The sequence below is a fragment of the Poeciliopsis prolifica genome, unplaced genomic scaffold (genome assembly GCF_027474105.1).
Source record: "Poeciliopsis prolifica strain line A6 unplaced genomic scaffold, Auburn_PproV2 SCAFFOLD043, whole genome shotgun sequence".
Taxonomy (NCBI): domain Eukaryota; kingdom Metazoa; phylum Chordata; class Actinopteri; order Cyprinodontiformes; family Poeciliidae; genus Poeciliopsis; species Poeciliopsis prolifica.
The window spans coordinates 543,419-570,069 of record NW_026562418.1 but is presented as its reverse complement, the minus strand read 5'-3'; the positions used below and the strand labels follow the sequence as shown (position 1 = coordinate 570,069).

The 26,651-nt window shown below is 41.4% G+C and overlaps 2 protein-coding genes across 2 annotated transcripts; both read right to left on the bottom strand.

Moving 5' to 3' along the window:
• Nucleotides 1-235: 235 nt before the first annotated feature.
• slc6a18 (solute carrier family 6 member 18) lies at nucleotides 236-6,985 on the bottom strand. The gene is made up of 12 exons (XM_055056036.1): nucleotides 6,596-6,985; nucleotides 5,961-6,101; nucleotides 4,757-4,894; nucleotides 4,148-4,329; nucleotides 3,116-3,226; nucleotides 2,905-3,017; nucleotides 2,693-2,821; nucleotides 2,452-2,608; nucleotides 2,099-2,303; nucleotides 1,860-2,019; nucleotides 1,541-1,703; nucleotides 236-1,087 (listed from the first exon to the last, which is right to left on the bottom strand). The coding sequence occupies exons 1-12, from the start codon at nucleotides 6,735-6,737 to the stop codon at nucleotides 884-886; spliced, it is 1,845 nt and encodes a 614-aa protein (XP_054912011.1). The 5' UTR covers nucleotides 6,738-6,985; the 3' UTR covers nucleotides 236-883.
• Nucleotides 6,986-19,138: 12,153 nt separating this feature from the next.
• On the bottom strand, nucleotides 19,139-26,212 carry LOC129376406 (sodium-dependent neutral amino acid transporter B(0)AT1-like). The gene is made up of 12 exons (XM_055056050.1): nucleotides 25,970-26,212; nucleotides 23,603-23,743; nucleotides 23,387-23,524; nucleotides 23,101-23,282; nucleotides 22,738-22,848; nucleotides 22,139-22,251; nucleotides 21,917-22,045; nucleotides 21,664-21,820; nucleotides 20,466-20,670; nucleotides 20,231-20,390; nucleotides 19,942-20,104; nucleotides 19,139-19,476 (listed from the first exon to the last, which is right to left on the bottom strand). The coding sequence occupies exons 1-12, from the start codon at nucleotides 26,166-26,168 to the stop codon at nucleotides 19,321-19,323; spliced, it is 1,854 nt and encodes a 617-aa protein (XP_054912025.1). The 5' UTR covers nucleotides 26,169-26,212; the 3' UTR covers nucleotides 19,139-19,320.
• Nucleotides 26,213-26,651: the final 439 nt, after the last annotated feature.

The following is a 26,651-nucleotide window of genomic DNA, read 5'->3' as shown; positions in this document are numbered from 1 at the left end:
TTCCAGCACAAACCCACTGACCCTGCGTGCGCTTTTGCAGAGGGTTTTTCTCCTTTTTTTTGTGTGTGTTTTTGGGAACTGACAGGCTAACGCTTCCATCTCTTCCCCGTTATCCGACCCGGTTGACGGCTGAGGACAGAGGTTGTGGTTTCCCCAAATATCATTGGATATAAACTTCAAAACAAAAACCAGGATTTCTTCCGGTGTTGACAGAGAGGACCTCTAGGAACTGGTGTTTTACTGTCACCAGGCCAAAGAATTGACGTTTTTATTCCAAACGCATGGAGAAAAACAGTCTTTAGTCATATGGTGTAAAACATTTAGGAGATAACCCTGCGTCATAAACATGCCCTATTAAACAACAGGCTGTCTTGTAAAGATGAATACTTAAACATCAGCCAGCTACTAACTATTGCAGTCAAGGTTTTATCCTTCATCTGTTTGTGGACTTTGGTTTAATCGTGTTGGTGGTAGTTTTCCACAAGCATGACGTCACTGAAGAAAATATTCAAATACAGTACGCTAACAACAACAGGATGTTCTTTCTACTTGTTTGTTTTTTAGGCCAATTTCATAAACTTATCCAAATCCTTTTTTAAAAAAAAATATAAAGTTCTGACATTTGGAATTATAGAATCTTTGAAATCTCTTTTTCAAGTAAAATAATTGACTCTCTGTTTCAGAACATATCACACAAACATGCAAAGAGTATGAAGGAATTCACTGTTAAATAAAAGTTTTTCAAGTGTAAAAGTTGATTGAAGTGTCGAAATATTCTTTTTGTCTTATTTTACACGTCCAGTTCAAATGTATCTTCATAATCAAACTAATGGCAGTGTTATGGGCGACTTCGGATGGAAACGCTGTTCATCCATTAAATGCTTCATTTCTGTTGTTCCTGTGCTTCAAAGGCCTCGTTGTCGTACGGGTTTGGGGAAAAATTGTTAGAAGACTTCTTGATCCCGCAGCAGATCAGGTTGTAGACGGCCACCACGGGGATAGAAAGGACGGGGACGACGATGAGGAGGACGATTATGGCAAACACCCACGTTGGGTATTCTTTCGGCTCGGTTTGAGGAAATTTTTCCTAAGGAAAAAGAAATACAAAAGCTCAGGAAAATGAAGTAGGCCTGTACTCTGAAAATAAACAACGGCACAATGCGGTGAAGGAACGTTCAATTTGAATGAACCATATTTCTATCTTTTGGATTATAATTAATACCCTTAACCCATTGGTTGGGCTGAAATACAAATGTGACGGAGCAAAAATATTGCAATTTTTTTTTCTAAGCTAACTTTCTTCTTAACGTAGGACATGTTGCTCAGGTAAAACAGTCTGATAAGTATAATATTACCTTTCGTGGCTGTACATTAGTAAGCAAATGTTTCTATTGGGTTGCTCAAGGGTTTTTTTCTGCTATTATCAACAATAACTTGCTACGTTGAGTCTGTTGAGGGGTTTTCTGTGTCTATATGCCATATTAAAGTCATTAAATAAAAACTTTCAACTATGACGTAATGCAAAAGTTTACTTGCTTACATAATCTGGGTTCCATGCAGGATATGTTGGATATGCATTAGCCTCGAGAGCCACGTAAGCAACTAAAACCACCAGCAGCATCAATGGACTAATCACCATCCAGCATGCCTTCCAGTAGATGTTGGGCCTCCTCCCGGTCATGAAGTAAATGTCTTCACTAAACCTGTCAGAGGAAACAGACCTTCCATTGGTATAATGTTCATCGCAAAGACGCATTGTTGCAATAAAGAAATAATTAACCAAACTCAATTTTTTTTTTCAATTGTGTAGTTGTGCAAGATTGTCGAAGGGACCGTTGGGAATATGGAGAAATCCTTACGTTTTCATTCCGTGGATGTAAGCGACCCCGACAATCTCACAAAATGCGATGATGAGTAGGGGTACAGATCCCACGTAGCTGTTGAAGACCTCCACCCAATAGTTACCAGAACCCAGGGTGAAGATGAGGCCAACCAAAAACGAGATCAAACAGACGATCGCTAGAGAAGTGAGGGAAACGTTAATTCAGAGAAGAAGTTCAGTTCCTCCATGAATCAGACCGGATACAAGCTGAATCACCTGTCAAAACTTCATTGGGAAGCCACTTTGGCACCAGCTTGAGCTCGTGGAGGGGCGCGAGGACTCCCTCTATGTTGCCAAACATGGAGGACAGTCCCAAACTGAAGAGCATAACGAAGAACAATACGGCCCAGACCTGGGACCCGGGCATCTCTAAGACTGCCTCTGTGAATACAATAAAGGCCAGCCCCGTTCCAGAGGCACTCTTGGAGAGAGAGAGATTAAAGTCAGGCAGGAGAAACTGCTTCATCGTGTACAAAAGGAACGTTGAGTCTTTTACAGGACAAGGAGGAACGCAAAAGATCATAGTGTGTGGCGTGATTGAACAAGAGGAGTGCAGAAAACACCAGTACCTGATCAAGAAAGTCCTGTAGATCACAGACCCTTAAGGACAAGGAAGCTATGTCCCCTGGATGTGTCTGATTTAAATTATCAAACCACTGGTTGTAGTTTTCCAGGGTGATGTTTCCTTCTGAGATGTCAAAGTGGTTAGTCAGAGTCAGGATGTTCCTGTAGACCAGATTGGACACGCTATTTCAACAAATTTCACTCCATCGTCCGTAGAAGCACCTACAGACATCCATGCAAACGTACTGTTCTAGACAGGTGTTGAAGCCAGTCCTCGCTTTGAACCCCAGGATGGAAAAAATGGGAATGGATCCATAGAGGGATGTAGCACTGTTTGTTATTCCCACAACAAGGGCATCTCTCTCACAGTCATTCCTAAAAGTCAAGAAGAAGAGATAAAGCGGAGGTCCCTCCCCACCCTTCTGCGTCTCAACGTGATCAGGTGTTTGATGCCTCACCTCTCTGCATTATAGCTGGAGAACGATATTAGACCCCCGAAAGCCAAAGAAAGGGAGAAGAAGATCTGGGTTGCAGCGTCTAACCAGACCTGGGGGTTCTTAAGTATTTCCCACTGCAGTAAGGAGAACAACACATCAATTACATCTGTTTTTTGCTTTGTTTTCTTTCTGTCTAGGATACGAAACGTGTCACGTTGAGAAGCAAACTCACGTCAGGAGTGAAGAGGTACCTCAGCCCGTCGGTCGCTCCTGGCAGAGTGAGGGCTCGGATCAGGAATATGGTCAGAACCAGGTAAGGGAATGTGGCTGTCACATACACGGCCTGAAAAGGTTCGAAACATTTCCATAAGAGATTCTGGTTTTCTTTGAAATCGAAAAGAGTTGTTTATTCATCAGCAGTAAATATGGAACGCTATCGGATGACCTTCAGTCAATCACCATAAATTAATTGTTTCAGGAAACAAAAAAGGTTACATCGGATTTATTAACTGTTTGATTTTACAGTGATCTAAAAACATTATGGATCACTATCTATATCTTGCCAAAATGGTATTTTGCAGGATCTACATTTGAAGCGCTACATTCAACATTGTCGAAGTCCAACGCAACGAGAATGTGAGGTTGAATTATCCTGCATCTCGTTCATTCGTTTGTTGTATACCTGCATTTTTCTCAGTTTTCTTGAGAGAAAAAAAAAGAATAGCGAAAATCACAAATGTAGTTTTCACCCACTTAAAATAAGAGCATGAATGTCTATGACCAGAAGAATTTCTAACGGTGTATAACCAAAACTTCGATGCCGATGTCAAGCATTGCTCAACTGAATGTTCACAAAATATCAGAATAAATCCGAATTTAATCGTATGAAGCAATCAAAGGGAAGCTAACTGCACAGTTAGCCCATTAGCTGATTAGCGAATGACCAAAACTATGAAGGAACAAATTGGTGAAGAGGTGAAAATATCTATTATGTAGTGTGGTAGTACTCCTCTGTTTTTTGCAGAGTGATAACTGTATTTAGTTGAGGAAACAACTCAAGTAACTTGCCTTGCAAGTGGCACACTTACTGTATTTTTCAACCAGAGTTACATTAGCAAGATTAACTCAATTGTTTCCACGAAATGATTGAAAATGTTTGGACAGGTTCTCTAGAATCTCGCAAAACTGTGAAACCTTGACTTTTTTGCGCCATGGTACCAGCCAGCCAGCGGCCCAAGCTGAACCACAGGCTTCGCGCGCTGACCTTTCCCATGGAGTCGATGCCTTTGATGAAGCAGATGTAGATGATGGCCCAGGCTGTGGCCAGACAGATGACCATCCACCACTGCTGCGAGCCGCTGACGTCGATGTCTGTGGTGATGTTCAGCGTCTGGCGGTACCAGAAGTAATTCACCGGAGTGCTCTTCTCACACTCCGAGCTGTAGCCTGTAGGAACACGCCGCACCAATAAGACAATAACTGGGATATTTACGAAAAGAAAAAAACTGCAGGTGATGTTTTACTTAAAACGTCATTTTCCTTAAAGGACAGGTTTAAAAAGAAGCATTTGAATCAATAACTCTTGGACTTCCTATGCTGGCATGTGAACTGCTTTACGACACTGTCAAAAATAATTCCCGCTCAGAGATTGATGGTTAACTCAGCTGTTAAGTGGTAATCCCCAACTTTAGTTTTCAGCTTATACGATCTTCTCAAAGCAGCGCTGTGCCTTCAATTCCCTGGTGAATCATTTTTCTTTTATTATTATTGTTGTTACACTCTTTTCAATAAAATGTATCGAAAGCAGAAACACAACACCAACGTGGATGGGTTTTTTTTTTTTGTTGATGTTGTGTCTTTTCTTCTTCCTCACCTGTTAGGTTTGCATTCAGAGGACACTGGCTCCATGGCAGTGGGTTTTGAAAAGAGTTAAAGAAGTACCAGAGCACCCAGGCCATGATGGTGTTGTAGAACATGGAGACCAGGAATGACACCACCATGGAGGCAATCCCTGAACACAAGGGGGGGAAAAAAAGAGTCAGTCGGAAGGAGTTTTTCCAAAGGAGCCTGAGGAAACAGTGTATCCGTACACGAAACGGATTTTCATACCGCAAGAAAACAAGTCCTTATCAAACTGATGTCATTTTTCAAAGAGCTACTATAAAAATGTGCAACGTTTGGCTTGAAAACTGGGATTTTAGCAGTTGGCTCAAACAAGCAAACAGCATTTCCAAGCTTATTTTATAATATTCTTTAACCTGAAGGTTTATCAGAACCAGAGGTCGTTGCCAGAGCTAAAACATGCAACGGACATAGAGTTTTATCTAACCTGCTTTAATTATTAACTGGAATATAGCCTAATACACAAGTAAGTTATTAGGTTGAAGTATTTTTGTACTTTACATTGGGCTAAAGTTTTAGTCATAATCATCTTAAGTCAGCAATGTCCAGAATCGTAAATTTATAAGCACCCGCAAGAAAAAAAAATAATCAAAAAGAATCAAGTCTATTTTCTGGAATAAGAATATAATTTAGTTCACTCTTTCAAATTATGAAAATGTTATTTTCATAATAAAAATAAGTTATTTTGATCACATATGACATAGTCAAATCCTGTATTTGACTGTATTGATATAGGTTGTAATTTGACCAATCACAGTTTGTGTTACTGTATTTGACCGACCTCAACAAATCCATTGAAATCAAATTTGAGTGCATCAAAGTCTGCTATTGAATAAAAGACCCTCATTCGTTTAATGCAAACGAGTGATGGATACTTTTCGTCGTGCGTCATTTTTACTGTGTCAAAAAAAACAAAACAAACAAAAAAAGTACATTTTTGGGGTGAAAAGTTTTTGCCAAATTTAAAGACTGAAACGTTTCCGTCGGCTTCGGACGCCTGATGGCAAATTTGACTCGTTTTCGAATGGCTGCCACTCAGAATCAGAGGAGTGGCCCCCGGCTCACACTTTGGACAAAACCCGCCTCGAGTGGTTTTAAACTCCTTAACTCCGCGAAACGAACAAATGCTAAGCGAGGACGCGTCCCGGCGGACGAGGAGCTGAACATCCACCCACCGACTCCACCCAGCAGCGGAGAGATGTTCCTCCAAACGCCGATGCTGCCCATGCGCAGCCTCTGTCCGATCGCCAGCTCCAGGTACAGCAGGGGGAGGCCCTCGAACACCAGCGCAATCAGGTACGGGATGAGGAATGCACCTGATAACACCATGGAAACTGAGAGCTCAAGGCAAGGAGGCTTTATCATGACACAGTAAATCATAACCATTCTCACATGTTTTAGCTGAATTACAAAGAGTGTATTTTGTCTTGTGCCAGTAGTCGGGCTGCTTTGTTGGTTTCCCCCCCCCCCCAAGAGGTTCTCTTAGAAAACTGTAGATTTGTAACCAAGAACCCAAGAACTCTTCAGTGCCCATGTGACCGGCTAATCATTCTGAGGCAGTTACACAAAAACCCAAGAGTGTCAAATCCTCCCTGTGCGAATCTAAATCTCAAGAGTCAATATGTAAAGTTGATAGAGGCCGAGCACCTTTTCGCTGGAACTGCCCTGCTTACACAACTTGGCCTGTTCTCTGGTGCTCTTTGGCTTTGAACATACCACCCTGGGAACTATGAGGAAGTAAACACAGAGGCAGAGCGCATCGATCCTGAACTCCAGACCCGCATGAGACACTCAAAGGCAGCAGCCTCACCGCCTCCGTAGATCTGGCACAGGTAGGGAAACCGCCACAAGTTTCCGATCCCGACCGCAAAGCCAATGCACGTCAGCAGGTACTGGACCTTGTTGTCCCATTTGGGTCTCTCCTCCGTGGCAGAACTCTTTGCTTCCCCCATCCTTGGACAGTGCAAATAAACCCCTCCAAAAAAACCAAAATAAATAAGCAAAAAGAAGACTCAACACAGTCACAGTGGTTGTATTGACCCAGGTCTTATTCCCTCATCCAGGGGAGTTCTGTATTGGTCCAGAAGCGGTCTTGTCAGAGTGATGCCCGGAGCTCCTCTCCCTGTCCTTTATCTGACTCTCCTCCAGTGGAACTACAACTACAACTACTGACCCTGGAGCAACAGCTTCTTTTATTGGATTCTTTTTTTTTTTTTTTTTTTTTTATGGTGAAATCAGGTCACAAACAGGGAGTGGGAGCTCACACACACACACACACACACACCCCCACACACCCACACACACACACACCCACACACACACCCCCACACACACACACACACCCCCCACACACACACACACCCACACACACACCCCCACACACACATACACACACACCCCCACACACACACACACACACACACACACACACACACACACACACACACACAGCACTGGTGATTTAGTGGTCAAAACCTCCCTCCGTGCTCCGTGTTCAAAGTGGGAGTGTTAATTAATGGATAACCCGGTGATGCTGCGCGCCGCAGCGAACATCAGCGTGAGGAAAACCCGAAGCACCGTGACCGCGGCGCTTCCCGAGCCATGATGTCCGCGATCGGTCGGGAATGTCGGGTTCATTCCGACCGAGTCGGACCGCAACAAACAAGAAAAATAATAATAATAATAAAAAACTTTTTTTCCCCAAGAGATTTATTTGTGTAATTGCCCTCATTTACACAAATGAGGTCATTTTTTTTTAGTTAGTTATTTTTTTGCATATATTTTTCAAGGTTTTCTTCCTTTATCGTTCCCACTCACATCCGGTCTGCTCGGCAGCTGCGGTCCGGGACAAGGTGTGATTGGGTTTGGCTGCTCAGAACAGAACCACGGATCACAATGTCCGATCCGAATGAAGCAGCTGTTGCTACTTCATGTAACAAGCAGGAGAAACACACACACACACCCCAACACCCCCCCCCCCCCCCCCACACACACACACACACACACAAATAGAGCTCCCTTCCTGTGTTGAGGGGAATTTCGATGTTCATTTTCAGGTCAGATAAAAATGACACTTTTTATGCTTTTAGCTCGTGTTTTTTCTTTTTTTTTTTTAGTTCCTGCGTAATAGTTAAAAAACAAACAAACATAAAATTCTTCCCTAGATGATAAAGCTGCTAAGTTTTTAGTAGCGCAATAAAATGCAGGATAAACAAAGCCGTAAAAGGCATCATGTGTTGCATAAAATGGTGGAGTGGTCGGTTGTGGTCTCGCCTCAGTCGCTCCTCGCAAACATCGGCAGATCTCGCACGAATGCAGATGTTCAAACATCGACTCATCAGGCTTCGGTTTCAGCTTTGAATCAAAAGCCTCACTGAAATACCAACCTTATGAAAAATGGCTAACGATGCTGGTGACGCCCCCCGAGGCCATCCTACCCTGGGAGGTGAGCCGTATCCACAACCACGACCGTCTGCAACTCTCTCATAGCAGCATAGCAGTTCGATTTAAACAAAGAATGGGGTTTAAAGCAATAAATTAGAATAAAATAAGGCGTTAGTAAAGCCTAATCAATGAATCGAGAAAGAAAAAAAAATGAAAAAAAAAGTTCCACCAGGAACTATTTTAGCTTCCCTTGGTGTTATTTCTATCTTTTCGTTACGCCTATGAGACTCAACGGCCTCTACTGTTTTGCAATCAAAATCGGAACGACACCACAAGCCAATTGATCAGTAACCTCCACATTTGGCGCTCAGTGTCTGATTTTTGTTTGCTGTCTGTTGCTCGGCTGGAATAAACGTCAGGCTATTTTATGTCAAAAATGTGCAAATTGCTTGTAATTTTCCACGCCCTGGTTCACATGGTGTCTCCTCTGGGTGAGTTAGTCTTTGCCTCGTATTTTACTGCAGACCAATGTGAAAATGTTTAACTACGGCTGTCTCTCTCTTTTTTGTTTTACTTTGCTTTCGAAGAACCAGAAATTGTTGTTCACATGCATGATGTTCAGAACATGCTATGTAGTTGAAATAACTTTATTTTACATTTTTAAATCATTCGCAGTGTCTAAGAACATTTTTGCAACCATCCAAAACGTTCTCTGTTAGCAAGGCGTTGTTTTGATCTCTAAAACTGAGGAAACGCCTACAAGAAAATGGCTTCTTTCCTACATTGCCATATGTAATGAAGTTGAAGGACCCAACTGCCGACAGGAAGTAGGCAATGTCACGTGAAAGTAGATTTATTAACAAAAACCAGAAAACAAGAACTTATGGAAGAACACAGAACCAGAAACACATGGGGATGAAAAAGAAAAACCTCCAGTGAGGAGAGATGGAAAATTTGAGGATGAGAAATTCAAAAGCAATGATTACCAAAGCGAGGAAGTTGGATGAACTCAATGAGTAACAGCTGTGTGGGGAGCAGAGGGAAAATGATTAAAATGTAAACACTTCAGAGCAGAAAAAATACTGGGAATCGCTCCCGGAACGTGACTGGGACAACAAAAACAAGACGGCGACGAGCAGAACTCAAGACGGACCTGCAAATATGAACAGTCGAGAACCTGAGCATTTCCTCATACCGGCATCCATCTGGAGTGAAGGAGGTGAGGCATTTATTATTAATAAATCCATGAGGTGAGGGGGAGTTTTGTTCAGACCGAAGCCGAGAACAAAAAAAAGGACGAAACACAATGTTTCGCGGGTTACTTGTGTGTGTCGACAGAAATCCTTAGAGTGACGCAAAGCAGCTGACAGCACAAAGAAGCCATCAGAGCTGGATGCAGGCTTTCATACATGGGTGGCAAATTTCTACCTTTGGCAAACTTTTCTTTGTGCTTTATTGTAGAGCCTGTAAGTCTGTGAAATAAACAAATTCTGGTTGTTGAATCATGCAAATATCACACGGTTGTGTTCAGATGCCTCTGCTGTTGCTCACACACACACGTTTCGTCTTTGTAAGATCTCCCTTCACTGGACGGTTTACTCCTTCACATCCTCTACGTTTCAACTAGTGTGTTGCTGGGAGCAATTTTGCCGACTTTGTTGGCAACAAATGACGCGTTGAATGCAAAATATATTATAATATATGTACATATGTGTATACAACGGTCTCACTTTCTTTGGCAACATGAACAAGAGACTTTAAAAACTGTACTTTTGAATTAATTTTCTTTTTTTTTCCAATAAAAAAATGCCGAGAAGGCTTTTGCTACCTGGAATGCATTCAAAGAGGCATTTCCACCGAGAAAGTGTATCAAACATCTGATGAAATTATAAAGAAAAATAATTTCAATAATTCCTTCTTTCCTCAACTCATTAGGTCACAGATATTGCTTTTAATAACAAACCGGGAGGAAAACCATCTTATACCAGTCCTCCAGTTGGGACAGGCTTTTTTCCAAGAGTTTTATCTCAAGAAGCTCAATTAATGTAATAACAGTTGGCAACGGCTGCTGTCAGATTGTTGCAAGTTGTACAGGGAAAATATCTGGAATGAACACAAGCAAGTCTCATTCAGATGGAGCTGCAGTCCAAAGAGAGGGACTAAGAAGATGAAGGAAAAAAGTATCATAAATAATCAAAAGCACAAACTTCTTTACTGCTTTACATTAGTTTCACTTCTGACTAAGCTAGTAGGACTAATCTAAAGTTTGGGTAAATGATTTATTTGATCCTTGTGACAAATCTGAATCTGGAACCACATAAAGACAAACATCAGTCTTGCTTGCACTTACTCTGTTGCTTATTTATGGCACTTTAACACACATCTGGGGTGAAGAGGTACCGTATCCAACTCACAGCACCTTTAAGAGCCAGACCCTGGACCAGGAAGACGGCCAACACAATGGCTCTCCCGTTCTTTATCCAAAGTAAATCAGCTCACATTGACTTAGTCTCGTGACAAAAATTGTGCCACCTTGTTCACGAGGAAGCGTCCTCCTTCCGTTCTTTACACCAGGTTCTGTTCGATCAGCGACGTGTTGTGCGAATAATCAGGAGTTCGTGGGCATATTCTATGTTGACATTTTGCTTCAACTGTGGAGTTTTTGTATCTGCGGGAGACATGAATACTTTTTTTTTTTTTTTTTTTTTTTTTTTATTCTCAAACCAATATTTACAGTGGGTAATATAATTACAGTCATTGTTTATATATTGGGAAATAAGAAAAAAAACAACAAAACAAACAAACATAAAAATAGTACAAAGAAACAAAAAGGAAAAAGAAACCCCCTAACCTCCCACCCCCCATCTCAGCTCTAAGTCAAACTGATAGAAGAGGAGATAAACAAACATATGTAACATTGATCAGATAAGACCACCCATATTAGTAACCAAAACAAAATTCAGCACCCGGCACCTTCAGTCGGGTAAGACCTTCAAGTTGGAAAAATAGGAGAGAAAACATTGCCATTTTTGATAGAACTTCTGTGTGGTTCCTCTAAGAGTGTATTTGATTTTCTCAAGCTTCAAAAAAAACAACACGTCCTTGACCCAAAGGGATATCGAAGGACACTCTACTGACTTCCAGTGTTGCAGTAAAATGCGTCGAGCCAATAATGATGTAAAAGCAACCATTTCCATGTGAGTAGAACTTAGCCTCGAAGTAGGGCTGAGGATGCCAAATACAGCCACCAATGGACAAGGTTCCAAATTTACGTTCAGGACAGAGGACATAATTGAGAAGTAATTAGACCAGAACCCATATAAGCTGGGACAGAGATAGAACATGTGGCCGAGATTGCACGGGGAGCCTTTGCATTTATCACATACATCCACCATATCTGGATAAATCTGAGAGAGCCTCGATTTTGAAAAATGAATCCTATGTACAACTTTAAACTGAATCAAACTAAGACGAGCACAGGAGGAGGAAGATCTGATTCTACCAATGGCGACATCCCAACTATCTTGAGTCAGCTGAATTCCCAACTCTTTTTCCCATGCATTTCTAATTTTGACACTAGAATCCACCCTCAGCTTTAAAATAAAACTATAAATCTTAGAGATGGTGCCTTTCTGGAGTGGATTGAATGTACTAATCCTTTCCCAAGGCAGTTCAGGGGGTAAAGAAGGAAAATTAGGGAAACATTTAGAGGCAAAATTCCGAATTTGTAAGTATCGAAACAGATGCGTACCAGGTAGACTGTATTTGGAAGATAAATCTTCAAAGCTATCAAATACACCCGATGCATACAGATTTTTGATTTGCTTTAAACCCCTGTCCCACCAAACTGAAAAAGTTGGGTCAGACAGAGATGGAGGAAACAAATGGTTGCTGGTCAAAGGGCATAAGGGTGAGGCAGCAGTGAACTTAAAGCGCCTTCTGAATTGAAACCACACTTTCAACGTGTTAAGTACAACTTGATTCTTAGTATATAGAGAAGGTTTTACAGGTAGTGAAGAAAAAATAAGGCCAGATAGTGAAGACCCAATACACGAAGAAAGCTCCAATTTACACCAAGGAGAGCTGGATGAATTCAGCCAATAGTTAATTTTGTGTATGTGAGCAGCCCAGTAATATAATTGAAAATCGGGCAATGCAAGTCCACCACTGAGTTTACAGCTTTGCAGTAATGCTTTTCGTACACGAGGAGATTTCCCTATCCAAATAAAGCCATTAATTAATCTATCCAAGGAATCAAAGAAGGTTTTTGGCATAAAAAGAGGAATAGATTGAAATAAAAACAGAAATTTGGGTAGGACATTCATCTTGACAACATTAATCCTACCCAGAAGGGAGAGAGGAAGATTGCGCCAACACTGAAAATCTAACGCTGTTTTGGCAATAAGGGGTGAAAAGTTAGCTGAAGCGAGGCCAGATATAGAACGAGTCACATTTATACCAAGATATTTAATTCCATTGGGACTGAGTTTAAAGGGGAAGTCAGAAAGTTGAAGACCACCCAGAGTAGTGTTGATGGGGAAGCATTCACTCTTTTCCAAATTCAATTTATAGCCTGAAAAGGAGCTAAAATTATTTAATATACGCAAGATTGCAGGGACAGAGGTAGTGGGGTTAGAAACGTAGAGCAACAGATCATCAGCGTATAAAGACAGTTTATGTTCTGTCCCATTTCGAAAAATTCCTCTAAAAGAGGAGGAAGCACGCAATGCAATGGACAATGGCTCAATCGCCATAATGAAGAGCAGTGGTGATAACGGGCAGCCTTGGCGCGTTCCACGCCCAAGAGAAAAATAATCTGAATATACATCATTAGTGTTGACACTCGCCTTGGGAGATGAATAAAGAAGTCGAATCCAAGAAACAAAAGTATCACCGAGTCCGAATTTCTTCAAAACCTCAAACAAGTATTCCCACTCGACCCTATCAAAGGCTTTTTCAGCGTCAAGGGAGATAACTATTTCGGGTTCATCCGGAGAATGCTTCGAGTAGATAACATTCAGAAGAGTGCGCGTGTTAAAAAATAATTGACGTCCCTTGACAAAGCCATTTTGCTCCTCAGATATAACAAAAGGAAGAACCTTCTCCAGTCGAGAAGCTATTAACTTGGCTAATACCTTCACATCTAAGTTCAACAGGGACAATGGTCTATAAGACCCACACAGGGTTGGGTCCTTGTCTTTTTTGTGAAGTAAAACAATAGTTGCCTGTGTTAGTGTTGGAGGTAAAGTCTTACATTCCAAGGATTCATTGAACATAGCCAATAATAATGGTGCTAATTTTCCGATGAACTTTTTATAGAATTCGACGGGAAACCCATCGGGGCCAGGGGCTTTATGTGACTGCAGCGCTTTTATGGAGTTTATTACTTCCCCCAGGCCGAGTGGTGAATCCATGGTCTTGGCAGTGCTCGCGTCGATAGTGGGAATGGAAAGACCTTGAAGAAACTCTCCCATTATATTAATATCAGTGGGAAATTCTGATGAATATAAGGAAGAATAAAATGATTTGAAAGTGTCATTAATTTCGATAGGGTCGTTAGTAGTTACCCGTTGGTTATTCTGAATACTCTGAATCATACGGGAGTTGACCTGACGCCGTAACTGGTGTGCCAATAAACGGCCAGCCTTGTCGCCATGTTCATAATATGAACCTTTACTGCGTAACAGTAGACGTTCAGCTTCCTTGGTGGAAATTAGATCGATTTCTGTTTGAACACCCATACGCTCTTTAAATAATTCTGGTGAAGGATCCACGGCATATCTTTGATCTAATTGAGTGATAGTCGTAGCCAATTCAGTAAGCCTTGAGTTATGTCTCTTGTTAGACAAGGACGTGTATGAAATTATCTGTCCTCTGAGATAAGCCTTCAGTGTTTCCCATAACAGTGAATATGACGTGGAATCATTCTTGTTAAACCCCAGGAACTCGTCAATTGCATTAGAAATATAGTTACAGAATTCTGCATCTGCCAATAAAAGAGGATTAAGCCGCCACAGCGGTGGGCTACGTTTATAAGATGTCAACTGGATATCTAATAGTAGTGGAGCATGGTCAGATATCATTATACTCAAATAATCTGAGAGAACTACACATGAATTGAGTGCCTGGTCAATAAAAAAATAATCAATTCTAGAATAAGAGTGGTGAACCTTAGAAAAGAAAGAGAATTTTTTCCTGGTGGGGTTTCGATATCTCCATGGGTCAATAAGACCACTCTGCCTTGTGAAATCAGAGAATGCTTGGGCCATTGACGATTTAGCAAAATTACGGGGATTGGATCGGTCAAGCTCTGGATCTATGACACAATTCAAGTCACCCCCTAGAATCAGCAAGTGGGAATCCAAAAATGGGAGGCTGCTCAATAACCTATTTACAAACTCAGCATCATCGATGTTTGGAGCATATATATTAACCAGGAGAATCTTTCTCTGCATTAATATACCGGCAACTATCACATATCTACCATATTTATCAGTTATCACGTTAGTAGGCGAGAATTGTACTGTTTTACTCATCAAGATGGCTACACCTCTTGATTTGGAATTAAACTCAGAATGAAAAACCTGATTAACCCAGGAGCAACGCAACCTAATATGATCCTTGATGCGAAGATGAGTCTCTTGTAGAAACACTACTGAAGGTTTTAACCGCTTGAGGTGGGAAAAGACTTTTGATCTTTTAACAGGATGACCCATACCCTTGATATTCCAGCTAATGAAACGTAGAGAAGTGCCTGGTCCTGCAATACCAGGGTCTAGAGTGGTGTTAACCATTAAGTAAAATATAAACAAAAACAACCATAGAGAGCTGAGATGGTCCACCCCACAACCCCATGCCCAAACATAACCCCATAACCAAACAACACCCAAAGTCTCCATAAAAAACAGAACAATGGAGACAGCAGTGCTAAACACGGCAAATATTCACAGTAAATTGTGAACACGGAGATACAGCAGAGCGAAAAAGCTTGGAAGTGTGCTTAACAAAAACCGGCTAATAGCCCCCACCAACCTCCAACTTATAACACCAGTATGTGCATTATTATACTACTTTAAGATTATTTTTATTATATTGCAACAAGGTTGGAACCCGCATAATCCCTATATAATGTAGAAAAGATGCTACCTAACAGTGAATATCACTGTAGGTGCTCACAAACATCAATGTCTAAACTGAACAAGATATAACCAAAACTTTAATTCCCTAGTAACGTACCTGAGTCTCAGGTCTAAGTAAGAGTGCAGAGTATATATTCACCCAGACACAGTCTGTGACTCATTAAGAGTGAGTCGGGCTCACTCAGAGATCAGAGTCTGCACATACTGCTTTGCTTCTTGGGATGCAGTAAACTCCTTTACAACTCCATTGTAAGTAATGCGCAGCTGCGCTGGGTAGAAAAGTCCGTACCTGATCCCTTCGATGCCACGAAGTAGCCGCTTTACCTCATTGAAGGCCGCCCGAGCCCGGGCAACCTTAGCAGTGTAATCCGGAAAAATCGATACAGTCCCGGCTCCTACTTTAATCCGCTGGCGCTCCCTGGCCCGACGTAAAATGTCCAGACAGTCACTGTAGTAATGAAGCCTGCACACAATTACTCGAGGTCGTTCGCCTGGTCTGGGTTTGGGCTGAGAAGAGCGGTGAGACCGGTCCACCAGCGGTTTCTTTTCCAGCCCGAGCGCTTCCTTCAGCAGCGCAGCCACGGCGGTGGGTGAGCAGGAGCCAGCTGCTTCCTCCACGCCGATGATCCTGATATTGTTTCGGCGCGATCTTGACTCTAACTCCTCGCACTTGGCTTCCAATGTGGTAACCTTAGCCGTGAGCTGCTCCAGTGTAGTTTTCATTCCAGTAATATCATCAGTGCAGCCCGAGAGCGCCTCCTCCACATCCCCCACCACAGCTGTTAGCTTAACCAGTTTAGCATCGGTAGCAGCATGGTCACTAGCTATCTGCGTCTTCACGGCCTGTACCTCAGCTTTGATAGACGACAACGCATCTCCAAGAACCTCTTGAAGCTCCTTCTTAATAATTCCGGCAATATCTTCTTTCAGAGATGCCAGTAGTTCCACCTTGAGGGTGTCGGCGACCGGGCTCACCTCGGTCGGAGCGGTCACAGCATGGGTCTGGCGGCGAAGAAGCCGAGCCTGCGAGCATGACTTTAGCTGGGTCTGAATAGTCCGAGATTTTCCTCTTCCCGACATTGTCACTTGTGCAAACAAGATGTATACGTGGATCCAAGGTGCAAAACAATCGATAGCGACTTGGTTTACAAAGAAAGCACATTGGAATTAACTTTTTAAAACGAAATTGGCAGGAGCTACCACCACACCACGTCCTACTCCATAGACCGCTCCCCATGAATACTTTTGAGGAATGTTTATCAGACCCGGTGACGAAATAAGTACGATTCCTCACAAAATACCTACAAAGATGATCAATCGGCTGAAACCTTCGGGTCGCAAATTGCAACGTCAATGGAAGGAACTGTTTGCAAAGAAGCCCGGTGCCCTCTCTGTTTCACTTATCAATGTGATTGAGGTGTGACGTATGCCGAAGTGGCAGTGGTGTCCACCGGCGGTCTGCGTCGTGTGTGAAAGTTGTGTGCAAATACAAACACCCTGCAGCCACACAGCCACCAATTGACTATTGGCCTTCAGGTGAAGCATGGGAGAGAGTAAATAGTTTCTCCATCACATCTATAAACCTGAGATCATGACGTATGTGGAACATCCCCAGAGCCAATAAATGTGCCAAAGTTAGTGATTAATTTATTTTTAGAAGCTTTGCATATCTTTACCAGGGATACCAGTAAATATAGCCGCCTTTGAATTTCAGTAAAATTACTGATGTCATTTCACAGCAGTTAAATTACAGGTTTAACTGCTGTAATTGTGTCATTATGCTGGCACTGTTGTTTTAACCTGCCCATAAATAGTAATAAAATGATAAGAAAAGGACTCAACAAGTAGACATGTCAGAAATAGAGTTCCTTCGTTGTTTTCGAACTTCAGGATTTTTCTCAAGAGTTATAATTGTACACACAGTAATTGGAAGCTAAGATTGATCAACTTTTTTTAGACTTTGCTCAGTAATACCTGCGAAGTGTGTAGTTATCTTAGTGTGGGTGGATGACACTGTGGACCTGCGAGGGGTCAGTTCTACTCTGGAACTACAGCTCTGCTCTTCCCAATTCTGATCCTTTATATATATATATATATATATATATATATATATATATATATATATATATAGTACTTTATATATAAGATATATGAAGTACTGTGTTAGGAGCCTGAAACAGCCTAATTCAAACATATAAAGTCAGGACTGAACTTTTACGCAACTCTTGATAATAATTAATTATTATCAATAATTAAATGCAAGGACAGCTGTGGTATGAGTTCCAGTTGTCCTGTGCAACTTGAAGCAATTCTCTCAACACCGTTTAAAGCCCCAGCGTAGATCTAGGAGGATCAAATGCTTTTGTCATCGAGCATCGCATCGAATCAACCGAACCCCTCAAACCAAAACTCTGTTGTCGACCCAGGTTGACTTTCTACCCAGCCAACTGAGCAAAACCCATAAGGTGGACTCACAAACGAATGTGATCTAAATAAAATAATAAGTCTTTGCCCTGAAAAACACACAGGGGTGTCCGGCCACTTTTAGATGTGTCCCCGCTCTATTGCTGCTGATTGAATCGCTCTGACCAGCATCTCATACTGTTGTGGAGAGGTCAGCTAACAAGCCGTCATTTGTCTCAGTTGTGTTGAACCAGGAAAAGAACTGAAACATCTACTCGTCCTTGAGGACTGAATTTGGACACCGCTGGCTCAGACGAATCATTCAGTTAATGAAACCAGCTTGCTGGCAAGTATGACGTTTGCCGTCACTATACCTATGTCAGCTGAGGGTGGAGGCAAACTTGAATTCAGTTTCCAGAAAGAAAACTTCTCACCACAAGTCACGTGAAACTTCCTGCTCTTTACTGAGTTGATCGACTTATCAGCCTTACTGTTATCATTTTCAAACTAGTGCACTCAAAGAAACATCTAATATTTGATACTCTCTGAAGTTCCACTTTACATTACTACATACATGTAGTCTTGAGCCAGGTTATCTAAGTCCCATTCTCAGGCTTCCAGTTCGCACGGCCCTTACAGTCGTAATAATAAGTCACTCAGTGATGAATGAAACTTTTTGTGACGTCACATGCCAGTGTGCGAACATGCATGTCAAGTGTGACAGTTTATCTGGCATTAATCTGTAAGTGTGTGAATCATTACCAGGACATTGGATTGACAAGGAGAACCGACTGTCCAGTGTGGCTCAAACAACGTTTCATTGTGACTTTCTATTGATTTTTGGATCTGCGAAGCAGCAGCCCGTCACAGGCGAAGCCCTGCATTTGACATTGAGATTGAATTAAATCATGTTGTTTGTGCTTAAATCTGTTCATGTTTTAGTCAAAGACGCCGATGGCACACCACATCGAGGCGTGTAACACGAACACCGGTTTAACTGAGGGTATTTATTTAGTGGCCATTTGTAGTAAATGTCACTTTGCATGACAAATAGGTGTCATTCACCTATTTATTATGAGAATAAACCTTTTAATCTTTATTTATTCAAATGTTTTTCATTGTTTATTTGGAATCCTGGGTATGTTTTTTTCTAAAAGGCTAGTGAGTTTTGTGCAAAAACAAATTCACAGCTTTCTTTTGTGAATTCTTCTGTGTTGCTCTGACCTCATTATTAATGGTCCTTCAACATTAGGGCCCCATCTTTTGGCGTAGCTTATGCACTGCACCTTCTGGCCGTTTTGTGTAAATACTTGCATAATAAGAGTTGATTATCATTGCTGTATTCTCAGGTCTTACAACACACCAAGCTCACCTCAGCTTTCATACGTTTCTCTGCTGTTGCAGTAACAAAATAAGTCAAACGGCAATTAGAATTGAAATCAAAGTACTTTTTATTGAAAACCATAAAATGTAATTTTTTTTTCTCAGTAAGAATTGTGATCAACATTGAAATGGAGATAACAGTGTCTGCATTAACCAAAGCAGCACACGGGTATAAGGTGAAATGTATGATTTAAAAAAAAACAACAACAAAAAAACATAGCTGGATTTAAGATCCGAAAGTTGTTTTTTTTCTACATGACACATAAATCCATCTGCACAACGCGTACGCAGGCACGGCCAGGCTGGGGACTCCGGCCACCAGGAAGATGGCTGCGTTGATCCACGAGGGGTACTCCACTGACGCCAGAGCCGGAAACGCATCCTGGAAGCACAAAACTTTGTCATCAGCGCATACTTCAGTGAAACGTCGATAATACAGATTATTATAATTATTGACTTAAAGGAAGAGACTAAGAGGAGATAAAACTGCTCTAAATTCAAAACGATCACAAACTTTGAAACCAGATGGAAACAACCGTTCCACAGAAAAAATAACAGAAAGTGAGACAATTGAATGTGTTTTATTTATTATTTACTTATTTTTTGTCAAGCTACCACTAAAGATTTGTGTTGGTGGCATTTTAGATGATATTAGTTTGCAATTGAACAGACGGCGTTCAGAGTAGCTTGCAGTTTGACATCCTCGCGAGAACGTCGGCTTGATTCTCCAAGAACTCTTTGACTGGTTTTTACCCCTGGCAAGGGGTAAAAACTGGAAACCAGCCCACATAACCCAAGTTCCTTTTGATGACGAGCCGAAACTCGGTGACAGAGATTCATGTCTTACAGAGTTGGGATCCCACACTAAGTAGGTGAGCTTCTGTTGCACTTGAGTGACCAGATAGAAAATGAGGATGACCAAGACGATGAGCGGACTGACGACTCGCCACGTGACCTGCCAGAAGATTGACGGCTTACGTCCCACCATGAACTCTATGTCCTTGTTGAACCTGTTTTAAAAGAGAATGTAAAGGATGACCTTCTTTTTTTTTTTTTTTTTTTCAACAATAACTGGCACACTTGGAAGAATTTTAAAGTTAATGTCTCGACTGGATGGTTTGGAAAGGTCAACTCACCTGTCCACGCCATAAATATAGACGACAGCCACCATCTCAAACAATCCGATGGTCAGCAGAGGGACTGATCCGGCAAAATTATCGAAGAAAGAGACCCAATAAAGGCCCGAATTCTGCGTAAACAGCAGGCAGATGATGAAGCAGACGACGCACGTCACCCCTGAAACAGACGTACAGAAAACCAGTGGAGGTTGTGTTCAGAAACAACGGGCGCTTCTGGAAACAGTCGGGTTACCAGTGAGTGCTTCATGGGGCCATTGTTTGGGAAATATTTGCAAGTCTTTCAAGGGAACCACCACTCCCTCGATGTTGCCGAACAGCGTGGAGAGTCCCAGGCAGAGGAGCATGATGAAAAAGAGGACGGACCAGACAGGAGAGCCGGGCATCTTGGTGATGGCCTCAGTGAAGACGATGAAGGCCAGACCTGTCCCCTCTACTCCCTGAACGAGGACGCACACAAACCGTCACCTTAATTATTTATGGCACAAGAAACATCTCATGATTTTTTTAAAAAAGATGAACTGATTGTACTTGTAGATTGAACTGCAGTTTTTATAATATATTGTCCTACTTATACAAATTTATGCCATTTTAAAATATTCTGTAAAAGCTGTAGAATTAATTCATTAATTTTGTTTGAATTAAAGTAATTATATAGGTTAAAAAGCAATAGCTTAATGAATTTATATTCATATTATATATATATATATATATATATATATATATATATATATATATTATATATATATATATATATATATATGTTTTAAAGAAAACAGATATAGAAGTTATTGTAGAAACACAATAAGGTTTTCTTGCACATGTAGCTTTTTGGAAACAAAATGCAATATTTATGCTCAGTTTATTTGGGAAAAGTGTTCCTAAAAATGTTTTAGTCTCATCTACCAGGTGTTTGTGTTTTAGTTTTCATTTGTCTTTGTGTTCTGATCATTTTGCGAATTTTGCTAAGTTTCCAGGCTTTTCATATTCAGCTCCTTTTTCTGTCTATTATTGTCGTCAAAGTCTCGTCGTATTAGTCAATTCCTCGTCATTTAGCTTCTTATTTATTTCCTGTGTTCTGTTAGTGTTCTTTTCGGGGTTCTGTGTGTTCTGCTCCCTCTGTATCGTCTGTGTGCATTAGACTAACCAGCACCTTACTGGTGAGGAAGCTCAAGCCTTTCAAATAGATTTTCTGCGTCTTCTGGTGTTGATTTTAAACACCTTGATGAGATTTTAAAGAAAGTATCTTGGAGCCTTTTTCCCTGGGTAACATCTTCCACACAGAAGAGGGTTTACTTTTAGCACAAACTATTAACAATTTGTTCCATTCACTCATCAGGAAAAAATTCAGATATTAAAATATTTGACTTCCTCCTGATCTTTTTTTTTTTTAATAATTCGACGTTTATCTATCTATTTTTTTAAGAGTTTACCTCACTGAGCAGTTTCTGCATGTCACAGGTTTGGAGGTCCAGTCCAAGAATGACATCGGGATAGGAGCTGTTGAGGTGATTAAAGGCCACGTCATAGTTGCTTGACGTGATGTTGTCTTCAGGAAGGTCAAACCTATTCAATAACCTCACAATGTTTCTGAAACGAAAAGCATGAAGAGAATTTCGAATCACTTTGGACGCGATTGAAGCGCTGGTCATTTTTTGTATTGCACACAAAATGTACCGTACTTACTCACTGATGCAGGTGTCGTATTTCTCAGTGGCTCTGAAGCCAATGATGGAGTAGGTCACCAGGGCAGCATAGACTGACGTGAGTCCAGTTACGACAGACAGGATCACCGCATCTTGCACACAGTTGTTGCTGAAAGGGGGAAAGAAAAGGGAAGAGACTCGGAAACTGCGCTGTGCTAGGAAGAAAAGATGCGCCATTTCCACCGAAATGCCCAGGTCTTACTGAACAGGGTTGTAACTTGAGAAGGAGATGAGGCCTCCCCATGCCAAACCAAAGGCGTAAAACACCTGAGCTCCAGCGTCCAGCCAAGTGGTTGGTTTAATCAACTCCTCCGCCTTCGAGAGAGAGAAACGGTGAGGAGACGTGGCATAGAATGAGAGCAGAGAGCTTACACTTTTTTCCTGATGGGTTTGCTCGAGATAAGGAGCTGGTTTCCAGATTTCATTCGAAAGACAGAATCAGGTTCAACGCACATGCCAATCGTCTTGTGGTCTCGCAAACAAACTCAAGGCCTTGACATGACTGACAAATTTTGCTCAGGTTTTCCTCGAGAAAACTTGTTATCTTAAAAGAATCATCAGGAAATTCACTTATCTTGAGAAAACATTTGGGAAATCAACTCATTACTTTCATGCAAGCTTTGGAAAACTACCGAGTCACCTTGAGAAAACGGGAAATCAACTCGTTATCTTGAGAAAACGGCCCTGGAACTAACTTTTTATATTGGGGGGATTGTATCTGCTCTCGCCTCCTCGAGCATTGACTGGTGACGTCACAAAATAAGGTTTGGTTTGTTTAAAAAGAAAATGCATGAAACGTACATCTGGTGTGAAGAGGAATTTGATCCCGCTCACGGCACCTTTCAGAGTCGCTCCTCGGATCAGGAAGATCGCCAGCACGATGTAAGGCAGGATGGCTGTGACGTAAACCGCCTGAGGTCACGATGAAAGGAAACAACCTGGGATGAGTGGTTATCGGAGCGCATGCTTGGCTCAACACAGAAACAATTGACGACCGTTACGTTGAACCAGCAGGGGGAGGTGTCACAAAAGTTAACATTTGTACAAAAGAAGTTTTCTACTGGTTTTGATCAGACTCATCTGATCTACTGTTGCCTCATTCTCTATGACGAATAAAAGTTGGGCGTGTTTTTTTTCTCTTTTCTTTTTTTTAAATGAACTAACCTTCCCTGAAGTGCTTATCCCTCTAATGCAGCAGATCGCAACAATCGTCCACGCCGCCAGCAGACAAACCACCATTGGCCATTGGATTCCCTCAGACTCCGATATGGAGGCAGAACTATCCAGAGTCTGTCTGTAAAAGAAATAATCCACAGTGGAGCTCCGCTGGCATTCCGATATAAATTCTAAGGTAAAAAACAACAACAACAAACAGAGATGGTTAGTCAGTCATAATATCTTGTATCTGCTGATGTGGTCAAGTGTTGTCTGAAAAGGTGGAACTGGATACCTGTCCCATTTTCATTCAGGGGACATTGAGCCCATGGCAGAGGCTGCTGAAAAGAGTTGAGGAGATACCAGATGATCCAGGCTATCAGGGTGTTGTAGTACAACGCAACCAAGAAAGACACCAGCATGGAGGCGATACCTTTGGGCGGACATCATGACAGATGTAGCAAAGTCACGGTACTGAAATGTAACGTGTATGTATTTCTTTTGTACCCACCAATACCAGTCAGATAGGGGCTGATGGTCCTCCACACGCCGACGCTGCCTTTCCTCAGACGTTGACCAATGGCGAACTCCATCAGTAAGAGAGGCATTCCTTCCAGCACCAGCAGGATCAGGTAGGGAATCAGAAAGGCGCCTGGAGAAGACACCGATTCATGCTAGCTGACACTTTTCTTTCACAATAATTTGGAATTTTGCGGTGAAATATGTTTTTTTTAAAAACTTTTCACAGTGATCTGCTTTTTCCACTTCTGATACCGATACACATGTCCGAGGTTCAGGATCGACCGATACCGATCCGATACACAAAATGGAGCTGAATTGAGTTAAAATGTTTCTTAAACACAGACATAAAGTTACTGAAGTGCAAATTCATTTCATAACTCTGCACCGGAAAAGCGCACTGAAATACACTAATAGCTTCACAAGCTTGGTAAAAATAACCTAACAGTGCAAATAGAAGTACAAGAGTCAATGCAAATAAATACTAAAGAAACTGAAACTGAATATCTTGGTCAAATGTAAAAAACAAACAGCAACAAACTTTATTTCAAGTGGTTCATATTGTGCAAATAGTTGTTCCAAATGTAACGTAAAATAAATAAAGCACGGCTTTGCTCAGAGTGCTGCCCTGATCGATTGGCCACATTGTCACCAATTTAAACCAGATCACGTTTCTCGTGTCTTTCGCTTTTGCCATTTTAGCCGTCTCTCAAATACCAGCTCTAAAATGTTTCTTTTGACATCCAAACAAACCAAACGAACTAAAAAGCCCAGGCATTTGCCCGACTGTTGTGTCACCTTATAAAATCTAATCAGTTTGGACGTGGACGTTTGCCATTTGAACCTTAAAAACATTTACTGTTTCCTGTTCACACTGATTCCCCTTGTAAACATAATTGCCACTGAAGGTACTTTCCCCTGTTCAGACATTCAAACATTGGTTTCCAAAGCTTCATAGTGGAAAAAAAAAAAAAAAAAAATACGATTAGGAAATATGTGCTTTTTTTCCAGCCTGAATTCCTTAATTTATTTGAAGTGGCGTTATGGTTTATTTTAAAATACAGAATTGGCACACACATTATTTTGAGTGCTTACATCCTCTTGTGCAAAACAATCAATCATTGAGTCAGTAATTTACTTTACTTCAGCGATTTGTTGGACAGCTACTTTTTAACTCTCCTCAATAACATGTCGAAGTGGTTCTACTGTTATTTTGAGTTTGATTTTTTTTTCTTCGCCCAACTCTTGTCGTTTCGCATTATTGTTAATGCAAAGTAAATCCCTGATCCCTGTTTTACGTCCAACTTTATTTTCACTTATATTCAAAATGTCGCAAAAATTACATCTTCTCTTGCAGGTTCTAAAAGGAAGAGTGAAAACATTTGTTGTGCTTCTTGTTTAGCACTAGAAAATAACCTAACGATGAGTCATGTTAATGTTCTTTCATCCACTGAATTTAATTGGAACCCATCACTAACCAAATACAAAATATACAATAAAAACGTGGTACGAAACCATAAAAATGTTGAGCTTTAATCAAACTCTGAACAACCGGAGAGTGATTGTTTGCAACATCAATGTTAGTGTTGACACCCTGGTGTCCCCTTCATATATCCATTTGATGCTGAGACGGCGTGGCAAAGGTAACCTCAGGCCGTCGTCCAGGTTAGTCACTGACGCTTCATGCAGCGTAAAGTGAGAAATAAGGCATTTATCGTTTAGATATGACGCTGCCGACAGGAAGCCGCCATCACCTCGCGTTTATTTATGGCGCCTCTGTTTGAACAAAAGAACAAATCAGATATCGGTAATCGGTCGCAGCTTATCATGAACAACTGTAAAGATTAGCTGTTGTCTGGAACACATTGAGGGCTTGTTCTTATGAAGTGCTCCCTTTATGTGCAACATAATTTAATGCTTTTTGTCTGCTCTTTAGACATCAATTGTAGAAGAATTGAACTAATAAACCCAGACAAAAATCAGCCCAGCTGAGAGTGACGTATAGAGGCTGCTTGTTAAACAGTTTCCTAATTCCCGTGGCTCAGTGTGGATTAATTTCTCACTTGAATCATATGCAATGGGAACGTGCACGTGGATTATCTTTAATCTTAAAGATAATCTAAAGGGACATCAGTAGAAATCTAAAGCCTGAGAATAATTAAAATAACCTCATGGCAAATTCATGGGCAAAGTGCTTTGTACTCGTCCATAAGTGATTTATTAACTCTTTTTGTGGCTGTAGGTTCACTGGACCAGTCATTTTCTTCACAGGAAGAAAATTACGGCTGTTTAAGTCAACATTGCAATTGGTGTGCATGATCATGTGTCAAGACTTTAGCCCGTTGTTCACATCACTCACCTCCTCCATGACTCTGGCACAGGTAAGGAAAGCGCCACACGTTCCCCAGACCGATGCAGAAGCCCACGCAGGTGAGAATGTACTGGGCCTTGTTGTCCCACTGCGGCCGCCCCTCCGCGTCCTCTTTCTCCATCCTCTCCAGCTCATCGTAGTCTGGTATCCGGAGCTCCAGGCCTGGGTTCGGGAGCACCAGCCTCATGCTGAAGCCGCGGGGTTGTGGATGTGTGGATGGAGCGCACACAGGTCGCTATTTACACAGCAGCCTCCAGAGGTCACAACGCAAATTTATGATCTTTTACTGCTTTGCTCCAGTAATAGATAAACGAATAGCAAAGCTTGGCGTTTTATTTCTGAGCACTCAGTGGTTGTTCATCCAGCTTTGACTGGAGCTAAAAATACAAAAGTCCAGGATTACGCATAAACTTAAAAAAAAAACAAAAAATTAATTATTGATCAAAACTTTAAATAACTCATTAACAGTCCTATCTATTGTCTTCACATACTTAACATACAAATGTGTGCATATGTGTTGTATGGAGTGCTAAAAGTGCCAAGATGCAGATACAGAAATAACATTTCATATAATAACATGCATAAACTTCTTTCGATTACAAACCCCACAGGTACAAGCAAATTATAGAAAATGTAAGATTTATTCTTGACGCTATGAAAACCAACTTAC